We start from the raw sequence: 17687 nt of genomic DNA, 5'->3' as shown, positions 1-17687 counted from the left end.
TGTATCAGATTTAAAAAGTTAACAGCACTTAACTTCAACTCAATTCAATCTTTAAAGATTTTATGCACCCCAACTATTTCCATAACATGACAACCAAGTGTCTTCCCTACATAATTAAGGTGTCATTTTAATGTCCTTTCAAATGAACTGAATGTGTCAGAGTATGACAGATACAACTGGACAAATGAGTGTGTAGCTGAACAACTCTGAAAGAATATACAGTGCAAAAACCGATAATATGATTCAAGTGGCACGTTATGTTGGACTTTAAAGTTTTATTCCAGCGAATGAATAAATAAACTTTAATGTTTCAAGTTCTCTTAGTCTATTAGACAGGACTCAACAGCATATATTCAGAAAGCTGTCATTCTTACCAAAAAGCCTTCAAGTTTTAAAAGTCAAACTTTAATTTCCAGGAAAGTCACTCAAATTTTTTCAGCAGTAAATAATCAAGATGACAAAGCATGGAGTTTTATGTTTTTACCTTCTCTACCCCACTAAAAAAACTACAGACAGATTCAAAAGCCTTCATAGCTTAGTATAAGAAGCCCTCTTCTAAACAATGATCTGTAAATATTAATAATTATGCACACAGATTCAAAAGTTAATCCCAAAGGAATGTAAATTTAAGTGAAAAGATTTAATAAGATCATTATGATTAAAAAGTAAGGAAAGAAAATAAAAAAAACGTGGTGAATGAAAGAGAGAGGGAAATATATACTGATTGCGTGTGTGTAACATCAGACACATTGTTACATAGTTGGCCCAGAATAAATAATTTTCAAATAAACGTATGAAGAATTTTGCTCCTCATTTTACAGATGAGTTAACACAGACTCAGAGATGTTAACTAACTTTCCCCAAATCACACAAGACTGGCCTCGTGTAACTACAAAGCCCTTGCTTCCTGCCCCAAGTTGTCCTGCAGAGAAAAGGAGATTCTGAGAAAACATCAAGAAAGTAGTAGCTATGGGACAAGGAGAAAAGTATCATGTCACAGAAACCATTTAATGAGTAATTCCAAGAGGAAGGAAATATTAATAAGTTCCTGTGAAAAATCTGCCTTTATATTCCTAACATTTAGCCAATAAAGGGTATTCAAATGCATGCTGAACTACAGAAATGCTTCAGAAAGGATATGAATGAATGTGAAGAATATAGTCTGCTGCCTAGAAAAATCACTTGTATCATTCCAGAGAGAAACTTCAGAGATTATGGAGTAAATTTTTAAATTGTACACAAATACTTGAGGGGGCTTCCCCGGTAGCTCAGCAGTAAAGAATCCACCTGCCAAGCAGGAGATGCGAGTTCAATCCCTGGGTTGGGAAGATCCCTTGGAGAAGGGAATGGCAACTCACTGCAGTATTCTTGCCTGGAGAATTCCATGGACAGAAGAGCCTGGCGGGCTACAGTCCATGGAGTCGCAGAGTCAGACATGACTGAGAAACTTAGCATGCACACAGCCTTAAAAAAGAGAAAGGATACAAGTTCTGACACAAAAAGGAAGATGGAGCGCGTATAAGGATATGTGAGGACACAGAGCCGGGAAGTGACAGATGAAGTGAGACAGCAAAGTTCACCGAGTTCCCAAATAATCTTCACAGTCTGATCATTAAAGGAAGAAAAGGTTGGGTTGAGAATTCTGTGAAGTAATGAAAACTTTTTGCAACAGTTATTCCTGAAAATGTGAGAAAGCATTCCCTAAAGATGAACAAAAGCAAGTTAGTATTAGTCAAGCATGGGCTACATTCAGAGTGGATTCAGGTACCAATTTTCATGACTTTGCAAAGACACCATCTAGCGCCTGATAAAAGTCTGTAAGGAGCAAGGAAGCATGGAGATGGATCCAGTGAGGAAACTAAAGCCACGAACAACCAAGGTGTGCTCAGAATTCCTCCTCACGGTGGTGTAAGGACATCGTTTGCCTCTAATTCAACCAACTCTTTTATAAGAATCTGTCAATCAAGACCAACAAGAACCACTTCTTACATAATTTATGTATCATTTTCAATTTTAACTAACTGCCAGTATAACCCCATAAAAGAAAATAACTGATTTCTGTTTTCAAATCTTATGATGCTCAAAAATATATAATATAATAAACAGGTCTTTGGTGCAGTATGGCAGACTAGACACACATATTTTCTCTAGTCCCTCTTAAAATTTCCTAAAATTAAAGACTAAAAAAAGACATAAAGTCACAAGAAATAAAAGAATGGAAGATGAGAGCACAGAGATATTTATTTTGGAGGATGAAAAGAGGAGGACAAGTTCTGACTCTACAGAGGAAAAAAGTTGAAAGAAATAAAGTGAGGCAGGGCCCCAAACCTCAGAAGCATTGGGGAACAGAAGCACCAAGCAAGCACCTCTGAAGGCGGCAGAGGAAGGATGGAACTGAAAACCAGGGGGAAAGATGGGGTGCATTGGGAGACTGGGATTGACATATAGACACCATTGCTACTATGCATAAAATAGATAACTAATAAGAACTGACTTTATAGCACAAGGAACTCTACTCAAAGCTCTGTAGTGACCTAAACGGGAGGGAAATCAAAAAAAAAAAAAACAGGGTATATAAGTAAATGTATAGATTCACTTTGCTGCACAGCATAAACACAACATTGTAAAGCAACCATACTCCAATAAAAATTAATTTTAAAAAAAGGAATTTGTTGTTGTTTATTTAGGGAGCAATTAAAACATCAGATGACTGCTCCCAAGTCAATTCAGCAATGAAACCACTTCAAATGAAGACTAGAGATTTACCCTCTGGGAAAACTGAACCAGAAAAGCCCTCAGTTCTAGGACACAAAGCAAACTGAAGGCTGGAGTGAACTATGGGACTGAATCAAGGGTTTCAGTTCAGATACTCACAGTGTCCCAGCCCCCTTTCGTCACCCACCCTCCTTCCCAATATTCCTGGTCAGCCAGGAATAGACACCATCCTTCCACCTCCAGGTAAGAACAGAGAAACACCCCTCACACTCGAAGAAAAAGAGCAATAAGCAAGCCCCACACATACATACAGAGCTTCTGATTTTTGTACTTAAAAAAGGATGCTTTCCACTTTTGTGTAAAATATTTCTGTATACTACAGAATATTTCAATTATGTTATGGAAGGGCAGAAAGTTTGTCTATTCTGTCCCATTGATGTATCTCGGTACTCAAAACAAGGCCAAGTATATATTAATAAACACTTGAATGAATGAACTATATTTAAAATCTGTTGGATTTTCATGGAGACCCAAGCACCTCAAAAATGTTGTATTTGTAGAGTATCACATCCTATCCATCACTGACAAAGTCCCTAACATCACCACACTTTGCAGCTAAAGTCTACTTCATTGCACTTCAATTTTCAACATAAAATTCGCAATAGTCAACTTTTTTTAATGGCTGACATTAATTTTTCTTCTGTGGGAAGAATAAATGGCTTCTAGCATTTATATTTAATAGCATCTCCTATTTAATAGCGTCTCTTCTTAAATGAAAGCACAGGAGGTTTCACTTAGAAGAGTGATTACAGACTACTGTAGGAATGAACTAGGTGGGCCCCCTAGTGGCTGGAAGAGCTAACACTCCCCAAAGTACCTGACATGCTTGAGGAATCTGGTAAACACAGTCCTTCCAAAGCTGTAGATTCACGGGGAAAAGACCCACCTGGCTGCAAAGATACAGCAGTGACTTCTCCCCACATTTGTGCAGTAGTCAGAGAGAGGAACAGAGCAAGTGTCAGAGAGTGAGATGGGAAATGGTACTTAGGGACAGTAACTGAACAGTGAGAAATGGCATCCTGTGCTCCTCTTCTTCCCTCATAACTGCCTCCTTATTATGTCTCTATAATTCCCCCAGAACACAAATGCTCCTACACACCCACAGCAGCGCACACACACCCCACACATGCTGCAGTGCTAACGTTTACTGAGACTGAAGCAAGGGTACCAAGGAAGTTTCACACCATTTGTCTAAATATTTAAAAGTTATTATCAAGCTAACAAACTGTTAAATATCTTCTACACTCCAACTGTGATAAATAGTCTCCATGGCAACAAAAATTTTTTAAATACATGTAAAGCTATAGTTTTCATGAGTGAAGATAGAAAAAATACCAAAGGCAACCAAACTTAAACATGATAGTATTTCTGAATATTCTGTGATTAATCAAAATTGTCCAGTGAGTATTGATAAAGAAATCCCTAAGTCATGCATTTTAATTATTCTATAACATTTCGTTTGCTCTTCCTATATTCCATAAAAAACATGAATCATGTCATTATAATCCAGATTGTTACATAATTTGTGTTCTTTGGATGATAATGTCAAATTAAACTACTTTTCTTAACTCGTGCTTATTATCTTCAATTTGGAAAAACTTCACTCTATCAAAATAGTAAAAGCAGGAATCATCAACAAAATTATTGGGACAATACTTGGACATCAAAATGAACGATGAATTTTACACTCCATGTTCAATCATTGAGGTGGGGTCACCTACATTAAATATATTCTTATCATATAAAAGATTAGAAAATAGCCTAACTTTATTATTAAAACAAGTATTGACTCATATATCTTTATCCATTGTCTCTGAAAGCAATATCTGGTCCTTGATAGCATTTTTAAATTTCGCTTCTTTCCATTTTTTTTAATGCAATGTGAAGAGAAAATTGAAAATAACAGTATGCAGCTCAATTTGTTTGCATCTCTCTCCACTAGAGTTTATACCTACAACCAAAACGGCCAGAAGATAGTCCCCAGGGGAAATGAGCATCAGGACATTTTATGTGGCTCATCTCAAGGCCTGGTTCATGGCAGTCATCCTGGCATGTACCTTCTCTGCTTGATGTGTGCTTTTCATTTCTAGAAGTAGATTTCCAGACACCCAAATTTATTCTGTTCTCTCATGAGACTGGTAGCTTACCCAGGTTGACAATTCCACAGATGTTTCTGTTCAGAATATTCAAAGAACTGTGCCACTGGTCTCCAGAATTGATGTTGGGAAACTCAGTGCCATTCAGCTTCCAGCTCCCTTGTATGGGACCAATTTGGTTCTTATCAAAGCTTTTGGAACATTCTTTTCCCAAATATTTGCATGGCTGTTTCTTCTTTCTCATTATCCAATTCTCTGCTGACCTCTTAAGGGACTATTCGTGATCAAAGAAGCCTCCACGTGCCACCCCCACATCACCCACGATTTTCATCAAATCTATGAAAATTTGATGAAAACTATTTTATTTTTATCAAAATAGTTCATGCTTCCTGATATTTTCTTTTATTTATTTATGGCAGTGCTGGATTTTTGTTGCTGTGCTTGGGCTTTCTCTAGTTGCAGCAAGCAGCGGCTACTCTTGGTTGCTGTGCTCGGGCTTTTCACTGAGGTGGCGTCTCCTGTTGCAGAGCATTGGCTCTAAGTGTGTGAGCTTCAGTAGTTGAGGCTCGTGAGCTTTTAGAGCATGGGCTGGGTAGTTGTGGCTCAGGGGCTTAGTTGCTCCCCAGCATGTGGGATCTTCTCTACCAGGGATCAAATGTATGTCTCCTCCACTGGCAGGCAGATTCTTAACCACTGCACCACCACAGAAGTCCTCCTGATATTTTCTTGTTTATTCTTTTCTATATTGTCTGTTTCTGCTGAATGTAAGTTTCACAAGAATTTGTCTGCTTCTAAATCCCCAGTGCCTAGGATAGTGAGCAGGTACTCAATCAGTATTTATTAGATAAGTGAATGAAAGCCTATATATTAGCACTAGCACCAGAAGTAGAGAAAGTATGGACTTTTGATTGGTATTTCTAAGTTATGTAAAACAGGATCATGTCTAGGACCACATCTGTCAGAACGCTTGTACTGACTGCAAACGTGTCTTCTGACTATTAGGAGTTATAAATTAGAAGCCCTGGAACTTTAAAACTAAAGTAAAACTTTTGAACAGTTCAATTTTATTTGCCCTCAGAAAGCAGTGACCTTGGGCCAAATTACCTTGTTCCCCCTACAAAAATTAATATTTATTAAGAGTTAATGTTACCATCTTGATTCTAGTAGAGCAGTGACAAGATGAAGGTAATCCAGCAAGGCATATAAGAGTGCAAGCTTCAGCATCAGATGGCCTCAGTTCTGATAGAAGCTTCATCATTAGGAGCTTTGTGTCCTTGGGTTTATTTAACCTCTCTAAGCCACAGTCTCCTAATTATAAGAGTGCTTGTCTCCTGGGCTGTTATGAGGATCAAATAAGATCATTTATCTAATGTTCTAGGAGTAGTCCTTGAATATTTAATAAATGTTAGCTGAAATTATTATAGGAAATTATCTATTTGAACATTTACATATTCTTTGCAAAGTCTTGCCTGAAAGCATCATTCATTAAGTTGCATGAAATAATTTCCTCTCTTAGCTTAGTGTTCACACAAAACTGCCTCTTGAAATACACTTGAGATTTTCCTTAATCAGGTGGGAAGAAGTATAAGGCCAATCATGCTCTCTTTCCAGAAGGAAATTAAGGTCATCTGCACTAATAAAACCTCTTCCAAATATCTTTTTTCCTGCTTATTTTTCTCAGCTGACTTCCTTTTGATTTTATTTTTAATTGTCTTTTTTAATATTGTATTTAACTTTGTAGCTTATGGATCTGCCATTTATGAACTGAGAGACCCTGGAGAGGTTATTTAGCATCTAATGCTCTACTTTCTTAATTTGTCAAATGAAATGGACACCGATGACACTAGCATCCCAGTCTCCTTTGATAATAACCTCTCATCTGCTGCATCCATACTCCCTTGGGGTCATACAAAGGGCCCAATCCTCTAAGCACTGAGATGAGTCTAAAAGTGAACATTAATTCAAGATGGACCAAGGAGACACCTGCCAGAAATTGCGTATTTAGGACTGAAAGAGGCAGGTCAATTCCATCTAGTAGCTGAAATTATAAAACATAAATCTCGGGAGTTGCTAGTGGCTATGTTTCCAATTTATGAAGGAGCCGGTCCACCATGAAAGAGAAGAATGACTCTAAAGAGAGAGGAGAAGGAGGGAGTCCTAATGATTCTAATGGTTCTGGGGCTGTGGCTTGGCTGTCCCTTTAGACAGCCCACTATCTTCCCAATAAATTCTCCTTTTTGCACATATCATTTGGGTATGAGGTCCAAATAGTTCTAACACAGAGAAAATAAACTCTCCTTTTAGTTCTAATAGTTATAACATGCAGTCCTAACACATAGAAAAGAATTCTACTTTTAATAGTTATTAAGGAAAATGAATGAGATAAAGTAAGTGCCTGGTGTACTGTGTATGTGTGTGTCCTCGGTAAAGCATGACTCTTTGAGACCCTATGGACTGTAGCCTACCAAGATTCCGTCCATGCGATTTTCCAGCCAAGAATACTGGAAAGGGCTACCATTTCCTACTCCAGGGGATCTTCCCAACCCAGGGATTGAACCTACATCTCTTGTGTCTCCTGCACTGGCAGGAGAAATCTTTACTACTAGCTCCACCTGGCCTATTACTCGGCATATAATTCTTGCTCAAGAAATGAAACTTATTAACATTATTTAGAAAATTGAAATATAAATAATTAACAAACACAATTTAAATTTTTTTTTTAATTTTATGGCCACACCACGTGGCATGTGAGACCTGAGATCTCTGACCAGGGATTGAACCCGTGTCCCCTGCACTGGAAGGGCAGAGTCTTAACCACTGCACCACAAAGGAAGTCCCTAAACACAATTTTCTTAGCTTACAAGTCTCCTTTCAATTTCAAAATCACTCAAAAGTATTCTTTGGTTTGGGATCTTGAAAGAATTGCAAAATAAGAGAAATGCTCTGAATTAATTTTGCTACACATTATTGTGTAAATCTAAGTAGTTCTTACATAGTTAAACAGTCTTCAGTTCAGTTCAGTTCAGTCGCTCAGTCGTGTCCGACTCTTTGCGACCCCATGAATCGCAGCACGCCAGGCCTCCCTGTCCATCACCAACTCCCGGAGTTCACAGAGAATAGTAAAGCCTCTGACCCAGAAACTCACAATTTCATGCTTAATTCATGTGTTTGTAGTAAATACATGGAGGGAAAGTGGGAAAAGTAACAGACTTGCATTCTACTTTTCCCACACCTACAGGAAAAAGCCTGACACATTTAAATGGGCAAAATACTAATGTAGCTGCATGCACCGCAGGCTTCACAGAGGGTAAGCGATGCGGTAGAGAGAATGACAATACCTGGAGAGATACCACACTGACATTATCAAAAGGGATGTGTCCATTAGGCTCTGTGACAGCTGGATTTGCATAACATGTCACACCATTGATGGCAGGTAATGCTTTAGGTTGATGAGTTTTTTCTTGAGGAGGACCAAAGTCATTATTTCCAAAGTGGGTGTGATCATTCTACAGGGAAAAACAAGAGAGGAAAATGTTACAAGAAGAAACAAAGATTGCTCATGCAGGCAAGAGAATTTAATGGTTTTTATCTATAAGAGAAAAATGTAGTATAATCTTTTTAGATTAAAAAAAATTCTCTCCCTTTAAATGTATCCTCATTTATTAGATTCTGTTGTGGGTTGTTTTTTTTTCATGTTTTAGAGTACATATACCTTCTGATGTTAATGAATATGAGAGGAAACAAATTATGTGCATCTGTTATTGGACATTAAATTGTTAGTATTTACTCCAAATTCTACAATAAGAATCAACTGTTCCTCTTATACTTATCAATATATTGATTCTTTTCTTTCTGCTCATATTCACAAGTCTAATAACTGAACTGTTCACATAACTGTAAGAATAAAATTCCTGCCTTTACATGCCTATATAAAGTAACTTTAGAGGGTAAAACATCAAACATTTAAAATAAAGTCCATTTACCTGACCATACGTCTTCAATAACATCTTTAGTGTTCTTTCAAAAAAGAAAAGGATGTAAAATCCGCCAAACACAGCAACTGCCTTCTCAACATAGTTGTTAACTTTAGGATTGAATCCAAATGCCTAAGGCAGAAAAAAAGGCTTACGGTTAAGATCAAATAATTTAATTTAATTCAGTATATAATTTTCACCACAGTTCTAAGTCCATCCTTCACATCCAAGTAATACTGGAAAATTTACCTGCCAAAAATCTGAAATTTGAATAATCAAACTATAAGAAATGGCATCGAAGTCTTATAACCAGAGAAAGCTCTATTAAATAAAGCCCCCAGAGTAACTTATAGTTTCCTAGCTATAAAATCTTCAGCAATATTGGCCTAAAAAAGTAAACTTTTCATAGTAAAAAAGCAGTACTGATTCCTCTATTTATAAGATAACAGTAGATATAGGTCATAAAGACAAATGAGACATTGATTACCCACTTTTCCTAAAAGTAATATATTTTCCCCTCATATCCAGAGTCAAATTTTTAAAGCAAATATGGCAGCTCACTTGGATTACTGTTTTCACAAGAGATCTTCTTGAATGTAGAGGATCCTAGTAAGTCCTACAGAGATAAATTAAGAACTGAGCTCCAGAATAAAGAAGAAAAAATTTAAGATACCAGGCACACAGACACACACGCACACACAGACACACACACGCACACACAGACACACATACACACACACAATGATAATGAAATAATGCATCATTTAAAGAACATAGGGCAAGAGCAAGAGTTTGAAATTATAGAGCCAAGAAGTTCTAAGCAGATAAGAATTACAAACTTAGAAGACACCTGGGTTCTTGTTCTACATTTGTCTCTGCGGGGGAGACCTCATGTCTCATCTTCATTTCAGTAGCTTCTCTGGACCTATTTATACAGTGCAAAATGACATAAAATACCTGCTCCATATACCTAACACAGAGGGTATGAAACTAAAATAACAAAGGGGAAGTAATTTTGCCACAAAAGGAATAATTATGCAAATTGGGGTTATTATTAAACAGATAGATTCTTTAGTGTTTACATAATTCTCTGAGCACATCCATCCATAATTCCCTAATTAACACAGAAAGGCAAAAAAAATATCTTTAAGTGCTACTGAAGAAGTGTCTTATTTTCCTAGTAGACATTTTTATGTATTATTACATTTTCAATAAAAGAGAAAACTTCAAAATCATAAAGGTACAATCCTCAGTTCACATACAATATCAGTTTAATTTAATTTGACCCACAAATCAGATGAGTTAATATATATGTTATATTAAATATGGTCCATGTATAATATTACATGTAATATTTTTATTCAGAAAGTCTGAACTATAATCCTGGCTTTGTTACTGACTATAAGTGATTTAATCTCCTTGGATTTTAATTTTTGCAATTTTGGATTTTAATTTTTGCAATTGAGGGTTTGAAGTACATGTTCTCCTAGGTCCCTTCTAGATATAATACTATGACTTTAAGAAGTTACATCCCCACTTTCATACAGTTATAATTTCCTAAAACTTATGAGCTGAAGGTGGTACTACTTTCTCTCTGTTTGGAGCTCCGCCTTTGTATGTACACAGGCTGGAGTAATGTCATCCACGTGTGCATGGATTTCTCTAGGTCTCCTTTGTGGCTCCTTCCTATTAATGTCTTTCTCTCCTTCCCATCTCTTTGCCTCTAGTCATTCTCCTCCCTCTGCCTCTATTCCCTATATGACCACATTATACATTTGAAGTAAAACGTATATATCATGTGCTGATTAACTCTGGGCAATGGCATCGGTAACACATAACATTAAAGGAAAAAGTAAGCTGCTATTTATTTATCGGCCCTCAATTGATTTTTTTTCCACAGTCAAAAAAAAAAGAAATGAAAAGGTTTGTCAGCCTTTTTCTAATATGTCCTCTGATCTTCCACAGCGGTTGTAAATATATGAAGGAATTTTGTTGTATATGTTTAGTAAATTAGATACTGTGTGCTCTCCAGAAATAAATAAATAATAAGTACAGAAAATCAAATTTGCTGAATGTGTGACAGAATGGAGTTGTTAAGGCCCTCCAAGGTGTCCCGGGGCTGTCTGAGCACGTCCTGGTGTCTAGCCACCCAGAAGATGAATTTTCTCCCTGACACTGACTTCCCCAGAGTTTGGGACAAGCTTTTCCATTTGCTGTGATTCAGCTTTTTCGTATCCAAAACACTATAAACCAGACCATAAAGTGCTGCAAGAATTATGGAGGCTTAAAATGTACAAAGTGGTGAAACATTTAAAAGCAACAATTATTCACAGAAATAAACAGCCCAACCTCCTTACCTCTGGTATAAGTTGGAAAATTGCATTTGAAAATAGAGTCCCAATGGCCAGCCCCACAAAATAGGTCAGAATCTTAGGGAAATAAGATTTCTTTATCAATGGAGTCAAAACCAATCCGAGGAGAGATGCCAGATTAATAATTGTCACTGACAGGAATCCATATCCCCAAACTGTGGGTGAGAGGGAAAGAGTGGAAATTAATTAGTGCAAAGGAGCAAATGACATCTTACTGTACATTAAGCCTGAAATGTGTTTCTTCTTTAAAGGCTTTTCAAGGAGAAGATATGGGGGGGGTGAGTGCAAGATAGGGGTCGAGATGGGTGGGAGTGGTTAGCTTCAAGATGACCATAGTTGCTGACACTGAGCTGGTCATAATCACTCGTTTGCAGGCGCCTGTGGACAGCACCTCCTCGGGAGAGGAGCAGCTCAGCCCCCCGCCTGGGCCTCCAGGGAGCCCCAGTGTAGTGAGCACTCAGGAAAGGAGCATATGGCAGCGGGGGAGAGTGCATACCTTGCACAACTCACCCTACTGGGCTCAAAGGTGAAAATATGCTACACACATAGATGGGGGTGCATTCTTCATATCTCCATCCCCAGGGCAAGGCACCCTAGTGATGCTTAATAAATATTACTTAGAATGAAATGATTAGATGGCATCCTAAGGTCTTTAGCCAATGGTATGCATGACCTTTGGGTCTCAATATCTCCTCAGTTATCCTAGAGGAGATGGAAGACAAAATGGGAATGTGAGGAACAGCCTGTGTGAACTGTGCAGGTGCCAGGGTAGGACAAGCTGAGACACAAGTTAGCCCCTGGAACTGTCTGACACTAGCTTTGCCCATGGCCTCACTCACGGCATGCAAAGGACAGTGTGAAAAATTAGAAAGCTACCTCTGAATTGTCACTTCTTTAAAATGTCCAGAAAGCATTTTTAAATGTTGGGGGTTTTTTTTGTTGACACTATCATTGGGGTACATGTTGGCGAGTGCTTGCCATGTACCATGCTAACTGACTGCTGCTAAGTCACTTCAGTCATGTCCAACTCTGTGCGACCCCATAGACGGCAGCCCACCAGGCTCCCCCGTCCCTGGGATTCTCCAGGCAAGAACACTGGAGTGGGTTGCCATTTCCTTCTCCAATGCATGAAAGTGAAAAGTGAAAGTCAAGTCGCTCAGTTGTGTCTGGCTCTTAGCGATCCCATGGACTGCAGCCCACCAGGCTCCTCTGTCCATGGGATTTTCCAGGCAAGAGTACTGGAGTGGGGTACCATCGCCTTCTCCGTGCTAACTGACTAACCTGTATTAAATCATTTTATCCTCGCAAATCCCTGTGAGGCTAGTACTATTACCTCCTTAATGCAGTTGAAAAAACCAAGGCACGTGGAGTTCATTTGAATTTATTTAAGTTGCCCAAGTCATGCGAATAGAATAAGAGATTTAAACCCAGTCCAGTCCCAGGACCCACATTCCTTAGCAATATGCTTTATTACTCCTTAGAGGTGATCTAATTTTTAAAAAGCCCGAGACTCAACAAAACAGTGAACATTTTATATTGTGCTTGCTGCATACAGGATTGCTGACCATTACTCTAATGACTCTAACTACAAATAAACAGTCCTAGCAAACGGAGCCTAGAATGTAGACCAAACGGTGGTTTCTGCCAACAAGGTGTTTGAACCATTGGCTTGGGGAGGCTAGCAGGAACACATATACACAAAGCAAAACAAGGTAGCTTGGGCTGAGCACCATATGAAGAGGACAGATAATAAATGTTACAATGTTACCACAAAGATCATCACAGCACCCACCATGCCTTTATCTTCCACAGATACTTTCCTATCAGTCCCAGACTCCTGACCATCCCTAGAGTTATCTCACCAGACTCCGAAGATCCACCTTGTTCCCATTTGTTACCTTATCGCCTAATGCAATACTACCCACACCCCTCAGCACTTCCACTTAGAGAAAGTTCTCAACCCCACCTCTTCCTCCAGAGTATAATCTGTGTGGGTAGCCCTTAGCACAAACATCCTTCTATCCATCACTCGCCTACATGTGTTCATTCTTTCAATAAATATTTATAATCTAATCAGGTAGATAAGATATATACACATCGAAACTAAAATCAAAAAATCAAAGTGCAAAGAATTTTTTGAGTATCAAACAGAGGCAAAGCCACTACAGGTATTAAGCTCATCAGTTTCCCCCTGAGATATCCTATTCCACTACCCTGGTCCACTGTCTCTATAAACAGCAGAAGCATCAGGATCAATTCCAATCTCTCACTCCCCACAGTCAATTCCAAACACAATTAGCAACCAAACTCCATCAATTCTGCTTGAGATATTTCACTCATTTCTCCATCCCATCGCCTGTGCCTTGAGTTCAGGCTCTTGTCATCTCCCAGTCTTCATCGGCTGCCTTATGACAGCCTTCTGTCTGGTCTTCCTCTCCCTACTTGACACAGCCACCAAACTCATTATCTGAAAACAGTGTTCTGATCACCTTGTGTTCCTATTTGCAACTGCCCTTCATATAAACTGCCACACAACCTTGACAGTACTGTTTATTTACCCCCTTATCAACATGGCTTTCATGGAGACACAATGTTTTCCATATACAGAATATCTTTGCACTGTGATTCTTTACCTAGAAACAGCTTTCTGTCCTCATTGCCTGACAAACTCACACACGGCTCTCCACACCAATGATAAGACCTCCTCTCCTCCATGAAGCCTTTCTGGCTCCTCTGGGCAGCAATCTCTTCCTCATCAAGTTCCCCACAGCTCTTTGAAGATATCTGGGGCATTTGCATTTCTTGCGTGCCACTATCATTTTATCACTTATATATTTGTCTGCTTCCTAGGTGGCACTAGTGGTAAAGAACCCACCTGCCAATGCCGGAGACACAGGATCAATCCCTGGGTCAGGAAGATCCCCTGCAGGAGGGCATGGCAACCCATCCCAGTATCCTTGCCTGGAGAATCCCATGGACAGAGGAGTGTGGAGGGCTACAGCCCATGGGGTCATAACGAGTCGGACATGACTGAAGCGACTTAGCACACATGTATGCATATTTGTCTACCAATTATAAGATTTTCAAGGACAGGGGCTATGTTTTATTCATCCTCAGAGCCCAGAATGTTGCCCAGCAAATAGCACACATACCTTGATGAATTAATGAATGCCATATTTTCAAGGCACAGCCTAGAACTCTGTCAAAAAAATACCAGTTCATTTGCTAGTCCAATGTTTCTAACCTTCCTTACTATCACTGTGCACATTTATTGGAACCACCTGGGGAATGGTGGGAGTGTGTACCATTACACTCCAGGCTCACAGCATAGCTTTCCCTTCATGTTGTTAGGGCATTACTCAAGGGGAAAAAAGATCCATTCATCCACTCAACTTGAGCACCAAAGAATGAATTAATATCAAAATATTCCTTGAACCTCTCCATCTACACACGGGACTCCCTTTAATGATCTGTTTCAGAGAAAATCCTTTCTCTCTGTTTCTCAGTGAGCTCTGAAGGATTATTAACACATTTTCAAGGAATATTAATAACAACAGCTAACATGTACTGAATGCCCATGATGTGATAAGACTATTCTAAGAACATCATCTTTTCAAACTCATTTAATTCTTTTATTTCACAGAGTTTTTAAAAGGATAAATTAAACCATTTAACCCATTCCCTAATGTCTTAAATAAATGTAGTTGTTGGTTTTTTTTTAATTTAGTAAGTAGACATGATATAAATTTTAGTTCATCTGGCTCACTGTTATACAACAAAACAGGAGTCAGGAGCCCTGGGCTCTCATCCCACTTTAGGTATTGTACCTGAAGGAAGCCATTTAACCCCACTGGAGCACAGACTTATGTCATCGGTTGTATTACAGAGTTGGACAATGTGATTTTCAGGGATACTATTAAGGGTAAGATACTATTATTCTTATCTGTTATTTGAATTGAAAGGCATTCTGTAACTAAAAAAAAAAAAAAATGAGGCAACTTTAGACCATTAACTTACTGCTAAAATATAATTAATCTCCTAGAAAATTTGATTTACCATCAGTTTATTGCACTCATCAATATGAGTTTGTAAAGCACATGAAAGGCAACTGCAAAATCACAAAATATGAAGTCTCAGATTATGTGAAACTCTTATCTGCTCACTGAAATATCAGAGTAAATGTACTCATAAAATCCTGGTATCATGACTCTTTCAGTTCAGTTCAGTTCAGTCACTCAGTCGTGTCCAACTCTCTGAGAACCCATGGACTGCAGCACATCAGGCCTCCCTGTCCATCACCAACTCCCAGAGTTCACTCAAACTCATGTCCATAGAGTCAGTGATGCCATCCAACCATCTCACCCTCTGCCGTCCCCTTCTCCTCCCACCTTCAATCTTTCCCAGCATCAGGGTCTTTACAAATGAGTCATGACTCTTTGGCTTGCTTTTATTTTGGTTTTTCATTCCCTTGAATGAGCTCAAAATTGTCTCTGTATTAAGTAAACTGTTATATAAAGAATCCAGGGCATTTCATTATTTAAAAAATCATTTCTGTGTTAGAAAAGAATAGTCTTACATGGGGGCCAAGGAATGGAGTCAACCTCTGAGCACGTGTGTAAGAAGAGCGAAGGCACATTCTTCCTATTTTCTGCCAGGCACTGTTCTAGGTACTTGCATATGTTAACTCATTTACTATTTCCAACAATTCTACAAGGAAAGTACTATTACTATCTCCATTTTACAAATGAAGCACAGAGACAGGCTGTGTAATCTTGAGCAAATGATTTTGAACTGTGTCTCAGTTTCTTAGGCTGTAGAATGGGAATAACTGTTCCTTCATCATTTAGTTGTCCAAAGATGAATTGAGTTAACATATAAAAGAATTTGGAAAAGTGGCTGTTACAGTAAGCACTACATAAAAGTTGGCTATGATCATTATTTTTGCCTTCATTGTTATCCCTGTTACTCATATATACACAAAGGAATCCAAAAGTTGGTAAAAAAAAAAAGGCACTTGCTTTGTTGAGGCTTCCCTTTTCTTCTCCATTTTTACTCTATGTTCTCTATCTCTTTATGTTCTCTATCTATATCCACATTAGATGTGCTCACTCAGACCAGTGGCTCCAAAGACCACTAGGATGACAAATCTCCAGCCTCAACCTAGTCTCTGGATGTGTGTATCCACTGTCTACTGGACATTGCCCCTTGTGGGTCTACATCAACAGCTTACACCAATCACATCAAAAATACACTCACCACTCGCTTCCTCCACAACAAAGTGCTCCTCCCCAGTCTTGTCCACCCCAGGATACAGGTGCAACCATTTATACAGTTTCTCTGGCTCAAATTTCATTCATCTTTCCCTCTCACACATCCAGTGCAGAGGGCAAACCACATTAGCACCATCTCCAAAGTCCACCCTGAGTGCCCACATGCTTTGACGATCAGTCATCCGACCCTGTGACCTCCCAGATTGGGATGTTTTCCTGGTGAGAATACTGGAGTGGGCTGACACTTCCTCCTCCAGGGGAGCTTGACGACCTAGGGATCGAACCCACGTCTCCTGGGTCCCTGCGTTGCAGGCCAGTTCTTTACTGCCGAGCCATCGAGTCACTGGGGAAGCCTCACAGAAATCCATCCTGAATCTGACTGTATCTCCTCACTTCTCCTCTCCCACCTTAGACCAAGCCCTCATCAGGCTAAGCCCTGCCCCGGATCCATGTCCTTGCTTCTACTCTTGCCCCATAACAACTTACTCTTCAAACTGCAAGTAGAATAATCTTTTACAAATCCAAATAAAATCATATCGCCCTCTTGTTTAGAACCCTACAGTGTCTTCATACCACATTCAGAACAAAATTCAGTTTACCACACCCTACAGGCCCTCCCTATCTGGCCCCTGGCTACCATCTCCTTCTACTCTGCTTCCTGCTCACTGTGCCCAGACATGCATGCTTTCTCACTGATGCATAAGCACATGCCAAGATCATCCCCAAGCTTATGCTGGTATTCCCTGGACCAAGAATTCTGTCCCCCAGAGAAGATCTAGCCATGGCCCTCTCCCTCCCCTCAGTAATCCTTAATAAACAGAAAATAAAGGAACAAAACAAAAGAGAATTAAAATACTCACGTGGGGCAGGTAACAATCGGAGAATACCATGAAATTGTAAAGTTAGCAAACAGCGCCTCAACAGTTGGTTTATCTCACTCATGAAAGAATTCTTCCACACATTTAATTATGTGAACTATAGAGTAAGAATATACTCACTTATATTTTAAATTTTCTTTACAATTGTTTTTTAATGCAATAATCTATGGCAACACTACTATAGGCACTTAAAATAGTCAGTGGCATTTTCTTTCATTTTTGAAAATCAAAGCAGTAATAACTCAGTACCTTAAGACTTAATTTAGAATCATACTAGCTCCCTTTTCCCTTTACTGACAGTGACAGATAAATTGACAGGTTT

The 17687-nt window shown here is 38.9% G+C and overlaps 1 protein-coding gene across 3 annotated transcripts in view; it reads right to left on the bottom strand.

The window, feature by feature from the left end:
• Positions 1–17687, bottom strand: part of SLC39A8 (solute carrier family 39 member 8) — an 83396-nt gene that overhangs the window by 34028 nt on the left and 31681 nt on the right. For all 3 annotated transcript variants that reach the window (XM_061419549.1, XM_061419548.1, XM_061419551.1), the window contains exons 4-6: positions 11203–11372; positions 8855–8977; positions 8210–8377 (exon numbers count right to left, since the gene is read on the bottom strand). In XM_061419549.1, coding sequence (XP_061275533.1) covers positions 8210–8377; positions 8855–8977; positions 11203–11372 — 461 coding nt within the window. The remainder of the gene's footprint in view (positions 1–8209; positions 8378–8854; positions 8978–11202; positions 11373–17687) is intronic.

This window comes from Bos javanicus, chromosome 6 (assembly GCF_032452875.1).
Source record: "Bos javanicus breed banteng chromosome 6, ARS-OSU_banteng_1.0, whole genome shotgun sequence".
NCBI classification, from domain to species: Eukaryota; Metazoa; Chordata; class Mammalia; order Artiodactyla; family Bovidae; genus Bos; species Bos javanicus.
Note: the sequence above shows the minus strand (reverse complement) of the source record. Positions and strands in the feature narration are given on the sequence as shown.